At 37.2% G+C, this 15,077-nt stretch overlaps 1 protein-coding gene and 1 pseudogene across 1 annotated transcript; one reads left to right on the top strand and one right to left on the bottom strand.

Annotated features, from left to right (window-relative positions):
* The first annotated feature begins 1,401 nt into the window (after positions 1–1,401).
* Positions 1,402–9,672, top strand: LOC119983870 (annotated as a pseudogene).
* A 1,450-nt stretch (positions 9,673–11,122) lies between these two features.
* On the bottom strand, positions 11,123–14,107 carry LOC119983875 (metacaspase-1-like). Its single transcript, XM_038827606.1, has 5 exons — positions 13,587–14,107; positions 12,490–12,820; positions 11,883–11,997; positions 11,599–11,790; positions 11,123–11,292 (listed from the first exon to the last, which is right to left on the bottom strand). The coding sequence occupies exons 1-5, from the start codon at positions 13,948–13,950 to the stop codon at positions 11,233–11,235; spliced, it is 1,062 nt and encodes a 353-aa protein (XP_038683534.1). The 5' UTR covers positions 13,951–14,107; the 3' UTR covers positions 11,123–11,232.
* Between the last annotated feature and the right edge of the window lie 970 nt (positions 14,108–15,077).

Below are 15,077 nucleotides of genomic sequence, written 5' to 3'. Positions count from 1 at the left end.
ACGAAAAATTGGTAGAGGTTCGGGGATAACGTCCTGAAATTTTTTTTAGAATTATTTATTAAAAATTTAATTGATTTCTCATTGATTATATAACAAATTAAAGTAAAAAAATAAAAATATCATGGAGTGCATAGATATTATGTACTTACAAAAAAATTAAGATGAATGCAATTATAATTTGATTAGCTTCTTATTAGAGGATGCCATCAATGTAGTTTGCAAAATAAAAAAAATTATAAATTCTTAGTATTTTAGATGAATATATTGAATATGAAACCCTTTGTTACCTTCATGAAAGTTCAGGAGCCATGTCAATACTTATTCAAAGTTAAAATAATGAAATACTTTCAAGAACTTCATCTCTTAGCCAAGTGCGCATTAGTCAATATGCAAATCCAATGGCACAGTTTCAAACGTACCCAAGGGCTTGGCTTGCCCGAAGGAGTCGTTTCTTATATTGACGCCGCATCGAGCTCTTGATCTGCGACAAACGGTTCGAAGTAATCATGCAACCCATTTCAAAACAAACTCAGATCTGCTACAAAGTAAGGAAGAAGAGACCTCCCCCAGATCTGCGACAAACCCATCCTGGCTCTCCAAGCCTTCTTTCCTGATTTTGATACCAATCCAGACCTATCTCTGCTCTTCAAGCCTTCTTCCCTGATCTGCAACAGACCCATTTTCTAAGGGGACAGAGTGGGTCTAGTTCCGGGGGTCTAACTCAGGCGAGAACGGACTGTATTGATTGACTATCGGACTGAGTGGGTCGAGTTCGGTGGTTGAAGAACAGGGGAGGCGATGGCGCTTATGGTGAATTAGGGTTTTTAGGTAGAGGTGGTTGAAGAAGACTAAATTTTGTTTGAAAATGGTTGGGATTATGTGTATTACAATTATTTGACCACCTTTAAATTTTTTGAACAAAAATTTAGTAATATCCACATTGGATATGATTTTCCACTTAACAACAATGATTTAACGGTCAATCTGTCACCTCAACAGGTTGATTGATCAAAATTGATCAATTCTACCCGAGTGGTTTAATCGGCACAAATTAAACTGTCAGGATTAATTTGGAATAATTAAAAGTTCGGTGGTCAAATTGAAACACGGACCATCTTTCAATGATCACAAATTGTATTAACCCGTGTTTGATGATTGATTGAGTGAACATTATGCATAGATGAGGATGTCGGACGGATGTTCCCGAAACTCACAAAGAAAAATGAAAGTAACTTGGATAAAAAGAAACGGAGTGGTTTAGCATTCAACAAATTAGTTGGGCTCCATACGTTGAGCATGACAAAAATTCGTCCAAAATTTATAGAGTGATTTTATGTCCACGTGGCTTTTAACCCTAAATGTATTGAGATTAACATAATCCAAAGACTTCAAACCTAGTCCAATGAGGATGCTGTAGTGCTTGAAACTAGTCGTCTCTATTGTGGATGCTCTAAACAACCTCTATTTCTCTGCAATTCCCGATTCCCTCTCCATGTGACACATATATTGAAATTTTCGAACCCTTTATCTATGTCAAAGGCTTTGAAGCTGATCAAGGTGAATGCGTCGAATCCGAAGGTATGGGCCGTGGTGATCGGCGTAAGCGTGGCGGGGATTGTAATATTGGCAGAGACGCAGAGGCGGAAACGCAATGCCAAGGCCTTGCTGAGGAAGGATTTCGGTGCTTTCATCAAGCGGTTCGAGATTCTCCCCTTCCCTCAGCTTCCTCCTCCCGCCGCCAAGCAGACTCTTGCCGGCCTTACATTTGCCATCAGTGACATGTTCGTGGATTATCTTTGTTTTATTTATCAATGAAACCTGTATCTATATATTTATGCATATGCGTTTACCTGTGCTTGTGAAGTTGTGAGTGTTTAACGTGCTTGTACAAAGCGTTGTGTTACGTACCATGTTTTATATATGTAGTGTTCACTTTTTTATGTGGTTCTAATTACACTTTTCCGGTGGGTTTTTGCAGCTTTGATGTAAAGGATTATGTAACTGGATTTGGGAATCCAGACTGGGAGAGAACACATGGGGTGGCTGACAAAACTGCAGTTGCGGTGACTGCTCTGTTGAGGAATGGAGCTACTTGTGTTGGAAAGACTGTAATGGATGAATTGGGGTTAGGGTAAGCCCTTATGTTTCCTCAATCTGCTTTAAGGAAAGATATGTTATAATTAGTGAACACGTCTTCTCCTTTATGTATCAGAGTAACTGGGGAGAATATGCATTATGGAACCCCTGTCAATCCTCAAATGCCGTCATATGTCCCTGGAGGTTCTTCAAGTGGTTCAGCCGTTGTCGTTGCTGCTGAACTTGTTGACTTTGCTCTTGGTAAGTTGCATTAGTCTGTTTTAATTTGCAAATGGAAAATCTTTTGCTAACCGTTTTTGTATTGTACTGACCATATGTAATGGGCAGTGTGGGTAACCCTCTACAATGTTTCTGATTCCGTTTTGTTACCAGTTCGGTGTGAAGTGGACATTTTTTTAATGGTGATTTCAAATTCTTGAAGTAATAGATTTAGAAGAGCATTAAGTAACTTAAGCTTCTCTTTGTATTTACAGCTCCTAGGTTATTAAGGAATTGACTCCTACACCCTCACAGGTTGTTGCCTTAATATTTTTTTTCCTCCCCTTTTTGATTGTTGGAGGTGGTGGTTGTGTTTAATAAATTTTATCACTAATCTACTTAAATATAATAGAGCTAACTAATTTGATTCTCTCATTTTGTACTTTCTGATTGTTTGATGCTCTAATGGTATTATAGGTACTGATACAACGGGAGGATTGAGAATTCCAGCATCATTTTGTGGTATCCTTGGCTTTCGACCATCACATAGGGCTATCTCTACAATTGGAGTTCTGCCAAATTCACAGAGCTTAGACACTGTTGGTATGCCATATATTTGTAATTCTCTAAAATGTAAATTTTTGGCCTGTGATATAGGTTTTTAAATTTTTTTTTCGTAAATTATGTTGCAGGAATTAGACTTGTGATTGATGATGTCCTTCATTATGCTTCACCTTTGCCCTAAAGTCATATAAAGAATGTTACTTATCATCAAGTTATATATTGTATTCTTTGAAAAGTGAAAAGTAGTGCTTTGCACCAGCGGTGGAGCTCTATCTCGAGTTACAGTGAATTGAAAAAAAAGGGTGGAAATGGTGAGAACTGTTTTTGCATTTGACTGTGAATCTACCGTCAGACAATGAATAATATTATGCTAATGGATTGACGCTGGCATTTTTAGATAGTTATGGTGGACATTTTGCCTTGTTCCAAAAATGTTTATCGGTTTCTGGTCAATTGGTCATTCTATTACTTGCATCTTTCAGGATGGTTTACTCGTGATCCATCAACTTTACATCATGTTGGACATGTTCTGTTGCGGCTGAATGCACTGGAATCTAGAAGGACAAGATGCTTTATTTTTGCTGATGACCTGTTTCAGCTTTCAAAGGTTCCCAAGCAGAAGACAGCAGATATTGTTAGCAAAACAATCGAAAATCTATCTGGGTGTATGTCGCAGGATTCTGTTTTTATTTTTTATGATTATATATTCAATTATTCATCATATCTTTTTGCAGTAACACAGTTCCGTACTTCTATTACAAAGTTTGTAGTTTCTGCAAGACAATTTTATCGGGATTATACAAAGTACGTCTTGATGAAAAATAATGTAGTAATAATTAAAGGTGTTGAAGTTATCTTGCTTTTTCATTGATTTCACAGATGAGCCTCCACAGCATATGAATTTTGGCCAGTATATTGCTTCAAATATTCCAAGTTTAAAAGGTTTTCATGAACCAGCAGCCAGCATGCAGAATGGAACATCTGCCTTGAGAGCTCTATCTTCTGTGATGGATTCACTGCAAAGGTATTTAAGGATGATTTTGTGTTGCATGTGTATAGTGCACATGAGTACAAACATATTGGTAACAGCAATCGGCTGATGCATCATGCTGTCACATCAACTGCAGTTATAATAAGTTACTGAATTTTCATAATTCTTTTCTATTTTTATCTGATAATTTTTTAATGTTAAGAGACTTCTGCTTTCTTTTGAAGGAACTATACAATTTCACAAGTCCTCTAGTGAATTTGCAACATTTTTCTAAAATGAATAATCTGACTGATGCCGACAGGTGGCTGGTTAATGATAAGTCAAAGTTTTTATGTAAGGTTACAAATATTTGATTGTTTTTCATGGCTCCTCTTAAGTGCATTTGATTGGTTTGTGAATATGTTTAGAGAGCATAGAAATATTTTCCTTATAAGTTTCTAAAATGGTTGCTTTATGATGCAGCTTAATGAGTTTTCCCTTATAATGGGGGAGAGGGAGACTGTCATATCAACAGGCCTAGAGTGATTGTTGTACATTATCACTACAGTTTACTTATTTGTAGGTTGTGGGGAACTTTGGTAATTACCTTCCCACCCTCCAACAAGGTATGGAAATACTCCTCTCCTTCCCCCTTCCTCCTGCCCTACCATAAAACCGGGGGGGGGGGGGGAGGTTGGAGAAAACTACAGACGAGCATGAACTAGAGCTAATATGAAAAGTTTTCCACTCTTACCTGTTTGGTTTTGTTGGAGACGTTCTACATACTCAACAAAATCTGGGAATTTATGAGGTACACTGATGCTTAGAGTTTCTGAGTTCCATATAGGTTGGTTAACGACAATGGAAGAATCTTCCCATTACGCAATATTAGTTGTTGGCTGTTGCTTGGTTTTCCTTCTTTTCTGTGTTTTCTTTATGTTTTCAAGGTTGAGCTTTGATAATGAAGCTTTTACAATCTATTGTGGCTGAATGTAGGTAAGTCCTCATTTACAATATATTGCTGCTGCAAAAGATAGACACCCTAAATGTAAGAGTTCATTAAAACCACAGGTCCATTGTATTGGGTGAACATGATGTAAACTGTTTAACAGGAGTGGCTTTTGGAATCAAGTGATGATCTATGTCGTATGCATTAAGGTTATAGCTTTTAGCCTCAAAAAAGAGTTTGTCTGTAGTGAGTATTGTTTAGCAGGTTTTAGCAAAAACATTCAACTTATTCTGATGTGCTCTACTCTTTGAACCATTTTCTTCCTGTTGATAGATGATCTTTTATTTCATGAATGTTCAAGGGTTGAACATTTTCTTTCTGTTTTTTGTGTACTTGACATTGACAAGATCTTTGCAATTGAAGACTTGAAGAAGTTTAAACCTTCTTGTCTTCTGTTAACCCTTGTTTCCATTCTGACTAACATACGCAATGTTTTGTTGATGCCTTTCAGATATGAATTCAAAACAAACCATGAGGAATGGATTAAATCAGTAAAACCCAGGTTAGCATCTGATATCTCTGAATATGTGACTGCAGCAGTTAACTCTACGCCTGGGTCCATCAAAGGTCTGTATAAAGTCAGGACTGAGATGCGAGCAGCTTTTCAAAGTTTATTGAAGGTAAACCCTACTTGTGGCAAATTGTTGTTGTGATTTGACCGAGATAGTCATGTCTTTCCAATTGTGCAATTGTTTTTCTTTATTCTTGAATGTGCAAGCTTTTGAGTAGCATGATGTTATTTCTCTTGCAATGAAAGTTTCAGTTGTTGTTAGTGTGTCTAGTATTTGAAGGAAACAACACATAGTGTAGAAGGATCCACAGTGGTGGCAGGGTGCTAATTATATCGTGCCTGGTCACTCAACGTGCTATTTGATTTATTTTTTTTGCTAAATTATAATTGATGAGAAAAATTAAGGTGAAACTACTGTGGATGATATACTTTAAACAAATTGTAGATGGGAAGTGTGGCATTATTTTTTTTCTTAGTAATCATTAATTTTCAGTTGACTGAAATGACCAAGTGTGCTTTTATTGTTGGGCTACATGTTATGGAAAGCACTTACCTTGACAACAATTCACCAAGGAGGAAATTCTGCAAGATTTCTATTTCTTTGGTGGACTATATGAGGAGAAACTATTCATAGGTTTTTATGTTGAAAATGTTTCCCTTAGTAAGGTCCCCTGGACCGGTCTGCAGTGTATTATCTGACATGGAGGACAAACCGCGCTTAGTGTGGTGCTCCATTGAAACTCAGGAATCATAGTTCAAATATGAACAAATCATCTTTTAAGGAGATTTATATACTTCCCATATTTTGCTAACTCGCTTTCAATTTTCTTTTTCTTCCCTTTTCTTGTGCTGCATACTTTTGGATTATGTATGCATATTAACATTTGTGACACAATCTTCTCAAAAAAAAAAAAAAAAAACATTTGTGACACAAAATCAAGTGACCATTTCCATATATTGAAGATTACCAGGCAGTTCTTATATTTTATATGTGTACTCTCTTCGTTTCCAGGATAATGGAATATTAGTAATTCCCACAGTTGTGGATTCCTCATTGAAGAGTAATTTGAAGAGGGGTTATTCTACTGAGTTTCGTGATCGAGCTTTGGTTCTATTGAGCATTGCAAGCATGTCTGGTTGCTGTCAGGTAATCAAGTTGCATGATAACTTTCATCCAAACTATTGAACTACCTTGGTTCACGTTTCTTTGCTTAATTCTTTGATTGTTTCTACATTTCATTGCTAGATGATAATTCCATTGGGTAAGCATGGCGAGTTTCCTGTATCTGTTTCATTGATATCATTCCATGGGGCAGACAAATTTCTGCTTGATACCTTGTTGGATATATACTCACCTCTTCAAGAGCAAGTAGGCATTGTGTCCAATTCAGCAGTATTGCCAGACACCAATGGAAATATGGATGCTTCTGCATTCTTGAAAGAGAAGGTAGGTTTGTGAGAAATGGATTCATACATTTTTTTTTTCATAATATAAAAACCAATAGTTCTGTGTTATATTAGAGTTTGTTTACCATGCTATCATTGATACATGCTCAAGAGGTACATGTGCGAGCACTTTTTGCGTAAGGTCTTGTGGGCTAAATTCCTTGAACCCATTTATTTTAAGCTCTTAGTGGTATGGACATGAATCTTTCTGTGTGATCTAGGAATGTGGTGTTTGGGATTTGTCATGTGCGAATTTGTTTGGCTTAGTCAACCTAGAGGTCACATGTTCAATTCCAAGAAACAGTCTATCCACATATTATGTGGGAGTAAGGTCCACGTATATCCTACCCATCCCCACCCTGCCCATTGCGGGAGCCTTGGGTAGGGAGTTGCTTACCTTTTACATAAAGTAATATATTCTCATGGTGTCAGTATCCTTTCTCACCCTGCTCTTGCCTCACCAACTACGGGTTATTATACTTTGATATGAAGCAGTAGTACTCCACCATGATCTCTAAGTGGGATTTTATAGCACCTTATCTAAGGATTAACTGGTTGGTAGTCAGTTGGATATGCTGCAGCTAATTGCCTGATCTCATCATTTCCTTCCCGCTCTCCTATCTTTTCCTTCAGTTTTGAAGGCCAGGTTAGCGTGCAAGCGATTGAAGATGTTTCTTGGTTTTAGATTATTAAGAGAAGAAACAAGGAAAATCATTGAAGTAAAATGGAAGCCTAAGTTCTTTGTGCTGTCTGTTTATCTTTAGGTTTATCACTTTCAACTTTGCTTGAATGCAATTGAAGGATTGTTGTATCAATGTCTCTTCAGTCATAGTAATCTCATTTGACTTGATATGATTCTCATTTGGGGACTTGAAATTCTTATGCCATTCCCATTTATATGCTTGTGCTGGTTTTCTACACCACCGTTTTTCAGTTTGCATCTAGGATGGTCTTTCGCAGTGGGCTACTTACAAAATCTGGCTCTTGGTTGCTTTATGTATCTATTCGTCATGTGTTCTCTTTGCAGTATACTTGATTTCTCATTTGATTGTTGTTAAAAGTTTCCACTCCCATGTAGGATTGCACTAGAGCTTTCCATTCTGCTTGAGCTCTGAAGCTACATTTACATCGATTTGAAGGAAGAAAGAAAAAGGCATAAGAAAGAGAACAAAACGGCTGTTGTGAGCTTTTTTATAATTCTGATAACTGGCTAGTTTTTATATAGGGAAATGCTGCATTTAAGGGAACGCAATGGAATAAGGCTGTGAATTCAATTATTACGGTGAAGCTATTAAATTAAATGGGAGTAATGCAACTTACTATGGCAACTGTGCTGCAGCTTATAGAATTAGCATGGTCTGATATTTCTTTATTTTTTTTAACATGTCATCCTTCCCTGGGTTATTGTGCATTAAAATGGTTCTTACTGTTGATTTCACTGTATGCAGTTCTCGAGAAGCTGAAGATGACTGCAATAGGGCAATATCACTTGATAAAAAGGTGACGAGTCGAACTTTGTGATATTCAGTGCTTGTTGTGAAACATTAATTTTTCTGTTCCTGCACTTTTTAAGTCCGTTTATTTTTGCCATCCGCTTTGGTACCAAAAATGTGGCCTGCTTTGCTTAATTTTGCTTCTCTCTGTTATTGTCAACTGTTTCTTCAAGTAGAACTCCGTATATGATATTGTGGTAAAATTAGTTTCACTGTGGGATGTAGCTTGTCAGGTAATCAAATTACTAGTAAACGTATGCTTGTTAAAGTCAAGACCGGAACTCAAGTGTGAAACTGAACTTTACCACTTCTGTTGCTCACTGTTGCTGTAAATCATGGAATAGAATCTCGTTATTACCAGATGTATAAAATCTTCCTTGAATCTCTTCACGCCCTCTAATATACTTCAACATATTCTCAGAATTCTTTGTTGGGTTTCTTGAGGGGTCAATCATGTATGCTAATGGTACAACTTATTAGATGTTGAGGTTACAGTTGGGTGAATGATTCGGGTCTTCAGTTGTTTGCTGTTGGCTTATCATGTCACATATCCATTTATGTTGCACTTCCACCCCTTAGTATGTGGTAGCAGGTACAACTTTACTAGAAGAAAATTAAAATACTGTGGATTTCGATATACTATGATTGTAACATCAAATGCACCTGTCATCTGCTGTCAGACACACCGATCAATAAAGGAATGCAAGGTGATATCTTAACATGGTGGATTTTCATATGCTTCAGTTACTTCATTAAATGCACCTGTAATTTGTTGTCAGACACACTGATTGGGAAATACATGCATGTTGACATTCTAATAGCATCTTTACATTCTACATAGCTAATGACAAGCTCATCAAACAATTCTTAGGCTTCTTATTGTTGTTTGTTGGAATGAGGTAGTGTGAAGTTTTTCACCCACAGCTGTATACATTTACTATATTTATGAATTAAGAAAGGAACTTCGTCATTGCTATGCAGAATGTGAAGGCATATCTGAGATGTGATTATGCTAGAGAATATCTTCTCCGTTGCACAGAGGCTATCCAAGGTGAGATCTTGGTTTTCTGTTGCTTATCTACTGCACCACTAACTGGCTCAGATGGGTAATTTAGTTCCCAATGGGGAGGTTCAGGTTTCAAAATGCAGTATGAAAGGGGTACCTGTGATTCTTCAACCAATTTCAAGTAAAATAGCGGTTCTGTGTGTTGTGAGTTGTACTATTTAGGTTTTCATATGCCATGCGGACAATTTTTCCATAGGATTCAATTTTAGTCATGTTTGGCTAGAAAACTAGTTGGAATCCACTATGTGGATTCGTGTGCATTGCAACTGGGGAACGTTCCCAACTCCCAACGGAACTTCTCTTTTGGTTTCGTGTTCACATCGTTTGATAAGTTTTATACTGGTCAGTCCACCAACCTGCTGCTATCCTCCCCCAAATCTGGGCCTCAAATTTGGGCAAAAAATTACTAGTATACAATAAAATACTCAAATCTCAAAATAAGCCCAATAATTTTAAATACAAATTAAATTCTAATTGGCCCAACTCTTTACCCAAAACCTCATACGATAGATTAAATTGAGAGTTTGAATCCAAAGAACTTGCCCCATCTGAACTCCACATCTCGCTATTGTTGTCTTCAAGGCCGGTTTGCTCTCTATTCTCTTGGCAAGAGATTGTAAGGTACTTTCGGCTTCCCATCTCTAATATCTCCTTATCTGCGTGACTGGATCAGTGTTTTTATTTGTTATATTTGAATGATTGATGTGCTATGTGTCTCTTCCTGGCTAAATGGGTTTGGCACTTAGGCTTGTGGGGTTCGTTATAGAAGCTGTTTAATTGCAAACATGGTGTTAAATTCTCAGAATCTCAATAATTCCTTGTTTGGCCGACTAGGGTCTTATTGATTTAAGGGCCTATGTATTTGGTTGCATAAAACAAACAAGAAAAATTGTGATTGGAAGAGTCTAGATCCATTTGTAATTGATTCATAAATTTATGATGAGGATTATTTGCACCCTAGAGTTAGCTAATTGATTCATAAATTTATGAACTTCCTTTTCTAATTGATTCATAAATATATGACGGGAACTATTTGCACCCTAGAGTTAGCTAAGTACACTCCAAAAATTAAAAACCCTCAATCTAACCACACCTCCATTGACCCTACCAAATCTTGTTTCCCTCAATCCCTTTGTCCTCCTTCTCCAAAACGTTAAAGCCCTCTGCTAAACCCTAGAACTCTCCAAAGACTAGAAAGAATGATATTTTGAAGCCCAAAGTGGACACTAAGGTCAGAATGTATGCATGTGGCGTCTGATTTTAGTCATATTAGTGTTTGAGAAGGATTTGAAGTGGTGGTGTTTGAGAAGGATTTGAGATTGGTTGCAAATCTGCGACTGAGATATGAAGCCATTAGAGCATTGCTAAGGATTTCCATGTTGATATGCTACCGAGATCCAAACCGGTCGCCGAATCTGAATTGATTTTCCGGCTAGATTGAGGGGTGTAGATGATATTTTTAGAAAAAAATGAAATTGGGGTGTATTCATAAATGTTATGTTGTTGGTTGGGGTTTATTTAGAATGAGGTGTACTTAGTTAAATGAGAGGTGCAAATAGTTCTCATCTAAATTTATAAAAATTGAAAGGCAAAAAAATTCAGAAATTTAGAAAACATTGTCACCAAAATTCCAACATAAATTTGACCATGATTTATCTTTATTTTCTTTTATTGTACTCTTATAAATATTGTATTTCTTTCTTAACAAACACTGACACATTTTTACTTATATATATATATATATATATATATATATATATTTGTATAGGGGATACAAATGCACAAGATTGTTGTTAATTATATGTGTTGGTGGAATGAAAAACAAGAAGAGACTCTTCATGTTTGGTGCTTTGGAGAGATCCTTGAGAAGCTTTGTGTCTACAAAACAAAATGCTTTTCCGCAACATCAAAGCGCTCTGAAGCTGAAAGTTGAGTTCTCTGCATGCATGCAGTTCCAAGTTTATGATTCTAACATTACTTGAAAACAACTTATGTATAAATAAAAATATAAATAAATAAACTTTGTGGCCACCTATGGATTCGGAAGGTCATGATTTGATTCTCATTGGGAACAATATCCTTATGGTCACACATTGGGTTTTGGTCAAAATTACTTTATCATCAAATGGGAAGCTTGAGTGCAAGCCTGATGGTCGGATTTTAGGCTCATATCGAATGCCAAAAAAGCGGTGAGATTGAGAGTTATCAAAAAAAATAAATAATTAAAAAATAATTAGGACTGACCTGTATTATTCTGTTGCCGCAAAACAATCTTCTGATTACCTTGGCTAGAGCACAACCTTCTAAGTTAGCTTGTTCGATTCTCTCGTTTATCAAGTCGAGCAAAGCTTCATAAGTTAATTCACGATGTTCCTTCACTACTTGTACTAAAAAGAATGTCATTACACCATTCATTGTCGCGTCTGCACTCAAAGCCTGCATAGTTCTGTGTTAATAATGCAAAACATAATATATATATATACTCATCAAGAGCTACAATGAAAAATGTAAAGAGACCAGAGTCCTACAGTGGTATCAGCAGCAAATTCATGATCTTCGCAAGCGCTAATGGAGATTGCTAATCCACCTTTTGTACCTTTCCATATTGATGGATTGGGAGGGCGGTTATCTGTCCACTCCTTCCTGTTCAGTTTGCATTGCATTCACACATATATAGATATAATCTCTATCAAGACTAAAAATCTCACATTGATCTGGCATAACTCAACTGAATGGTTTATCGGTGAAGTCCAGGTCTTCTCACATTGAAGATATGTTTTCATGGGCCTAAGAACATGACCCATGAAGAACAAATTCGTTTCAAGCCTGTGGTTCAGAGCGAACAATATCTTCAATGTTTTTGGAGCAAAGTTTTGTTCCAATTAGATGAGTTTTTACTTGTCCACTTGTTGGGTTTGACTTAACCCAACCCATAAGTGTGAAGACTAAAAATTCCACTTTGAACTGACATTACCTAGTCGTTTGCTTTATAAACAAAACCCAGCTCCTCTGAAGACGCGTTTATACTCATAACAATAATAACGACCCAGCGAACAATATTTTCAATGTGTTTGGGCTAGGAATTTCAACAACTCCCCTATGAATTTGGATGCAATGTTAGATTAGAATACTTACTTTTCTGTGTCGTAGATATGGATAAGATCGAGCATGGTTCCACTATGACAGGCATCGATAATTGCATGTAGTGTGACACCCTCAGTGAGAGGCTGAACAATGGTGGAATTAATTTCGTTGTCATGAATCATGCCTTCTTCCATGAAATCAACTGGACAGATTGTTTCGTCGAACCCATCTTGCTCGTCTTGGTTGAAATCAGGTTGTCGGAGCCCGTGCCCAGAGAAGTAGAACACCAGTGAGTCGCCTTTCTGGCAGTCGGCCACAAGCCATTTCAAATATCTCTGAATGTTCTTCTTCGTCGGACTCAGATCTTTGTTTTGCTCTTTCTCTGCAATAACTTGTCCATGGTCATTGCAGCATCGGCTCATTCCAACAATTTCAAATTTTGCAATCTACTAATTGATAACGATTCAATCAATTTTCATCTTATTAATTGTTGTAAATCTATACCCCATACACACCAACAATATTATTATCTGGGTAATCCGATTCCCGAGAATATATTGGGCTCGCATGGCTTTGTTTTTGCTTTGCCCAGCTACTAAGGGCTGAAGCCCATGGATCAAAACTCAACTCACTTAGGGTAGGAAAAAGCCTTATTTATGTTAAGGGGTGGGCTAGCCCTGGGTGGTCCGGTTCCGGAGAATACATTGAACCTGCATGATTTTACTCCTCCTTAGCCCAACTATTAAGAGTCGAAGTCTATGGGTCAAAGTCCAATTCACTCGAGCTAGGAAAATGCCTTGTTTATTTTAAGGGGTGGGCTTAGCCTTAATTAAGGGGAATTATGGGTTGAGTTATGTTAGGTACAACAAGTAGAGTGGAGGTCATGTCCATTTGGATTGAATTGCTCCGATACCATGTTATAAATCCACAATCCCATACACACCAACAATATTAACCGTTCTGCGTTGTCTAGTTTCCGATGATACATCGGGTCCCCACAACTTTATTCCTCCTCAGCCCAACTATTAAGGGTTGAAACCCAAGCAGAAACTATGATTACGATCAAATCAATGTTTAATCAAGAAAACGAACACTGAAATCCAACAAATAGATAAATATGTATCAAGTATTAGGGAGAAGTTAAGAACCTGTGAGGACGATGATATTCTCCGGTGGAAAACGAAAAGTGGTAATCAGCAAAGATTCGATGTTGTTAACATCATTGACAGTACCCTTGAGTTTGAATTTCCGTTGCCTGTAACTAACTCCGCAAAGCAGCGCACGCTTTCTCGGATGATCATCATTTAGTTGCAGGCTGTCAGTACTACCTTTGCTGTTGGATTTAAACTTGGCCCGGCGACGACGTTCTTGATTGTTACCTGATGATGATGATGATCTCGTCGTGCAAGCACGAAGACGCTCTTGATTATTTGATGAAGAATTTGGAATTTCATACCTTAGACATGGTTGCTGTTCTGTGTTGCTGCATCTGGTTCGAGAATTACTGAACATTTTTCACTTGACAACCACGATGACAGACGATGATGAAGAAGAAGAAGTTGTTGAAAGGCCTCACATTTATATTCCACTTCTCAACCTGTGTATTAATTAAATGGTGGTGGCACATCCATGGAGAAAGAATAATGGTATCCAGCCTCAGAATGTCATCAATGGGTCAATTTAAAGTAGATGCTTCCGAAAGGTTGCCTCGGCGGTAAAGGAGCCAATTCTGGGACACTACGGTCTCAAGTTAGAAATACCGTTATCTGGATCATACCGATTAAGTGATTGATATGCGGTATAACCGGTTGTTGCACAAAGATAAAAAATAATTGTTTTTTTTTTTCAGAGGATAGGAGTAACAAAAAATCATATGTTGCTTTAAAGGTTATAGCTTAGGATTTCTTACATGAGTGCCCAAATTCAATACTATTTTGGCTTTTTTTTTTTGAACTAGTACAACACAAAAACTCACAACGAAAAATTAAAAGAATTTTAAAATTTGCCGGTTCAATCGGTTTTGACCGGAATGACACAACCTCCTAGTATTTTACGTTGATTCGTATCGGTGAGAAATCTGACACCCAGTTGAATCGATATATACCGGTCAATATTTAAAACATTAGTAGAATCCCAATAGGGAATCAAACTCACTCAGCCGACTTAAAAGATGTGAGGAATAAAAAAACTGCGAGATATGCTTTAACTTGAACTCTTGAAGTCAATCCATATACCATGACAAAACAATGTCACACTAATAGTAGAAATTTTGTTATGGAAGACAACAAGTTAGGAATTGATCTAATTAATATTCTTGTAGGTAGCTTTATTGATTTGAATTCTCCTTTTTATTGCTGTGGGGGGTTCATTGCTTTATCCTTCCTCCACCTTATCATGTGTACGAGAATTAGATCCTTTTCTTTTAATGGAAAAAGTCGGGCTATTCTCTCTGTCAGGCCCAAATTCGTAGTCAGGTCCTCTGATAAAAAAAACTCCTCGCTATGCTTAGTAGAGGAGGGAAAACAATGGATGAGCTGCCTTTCTTTCCTACTAGGAAGAAGGTGGAATTTATTTATTCTGTTTACCGTGGCTCAAAGCGTAAATTCTCTCAAGAGCGGTAAGCTTAAGATCAAGTCCAT

The sequence above is a fragment of the Tripterygium wilfordii genome, chromosome 18 (assembly GCF_013401445.1).
Source record: "Tripterygium wilfordii isolate XIE 37 chromosome 18, ASM1340144v1, whole genome shotgun sequence".
NCBI classification, from domain to species: Eukaryota; Viridiplantae; Streptophyta; class Magnoliopsida; order Celastrales; family Celastraceae; genus Tripterygium; species Tripterygium wilfordii.
The sequence above is the reverse complement of the archived record's forward strand: the minus strand, read 5'-3'. Positions and strand labels throughout refer to the sequence as shown.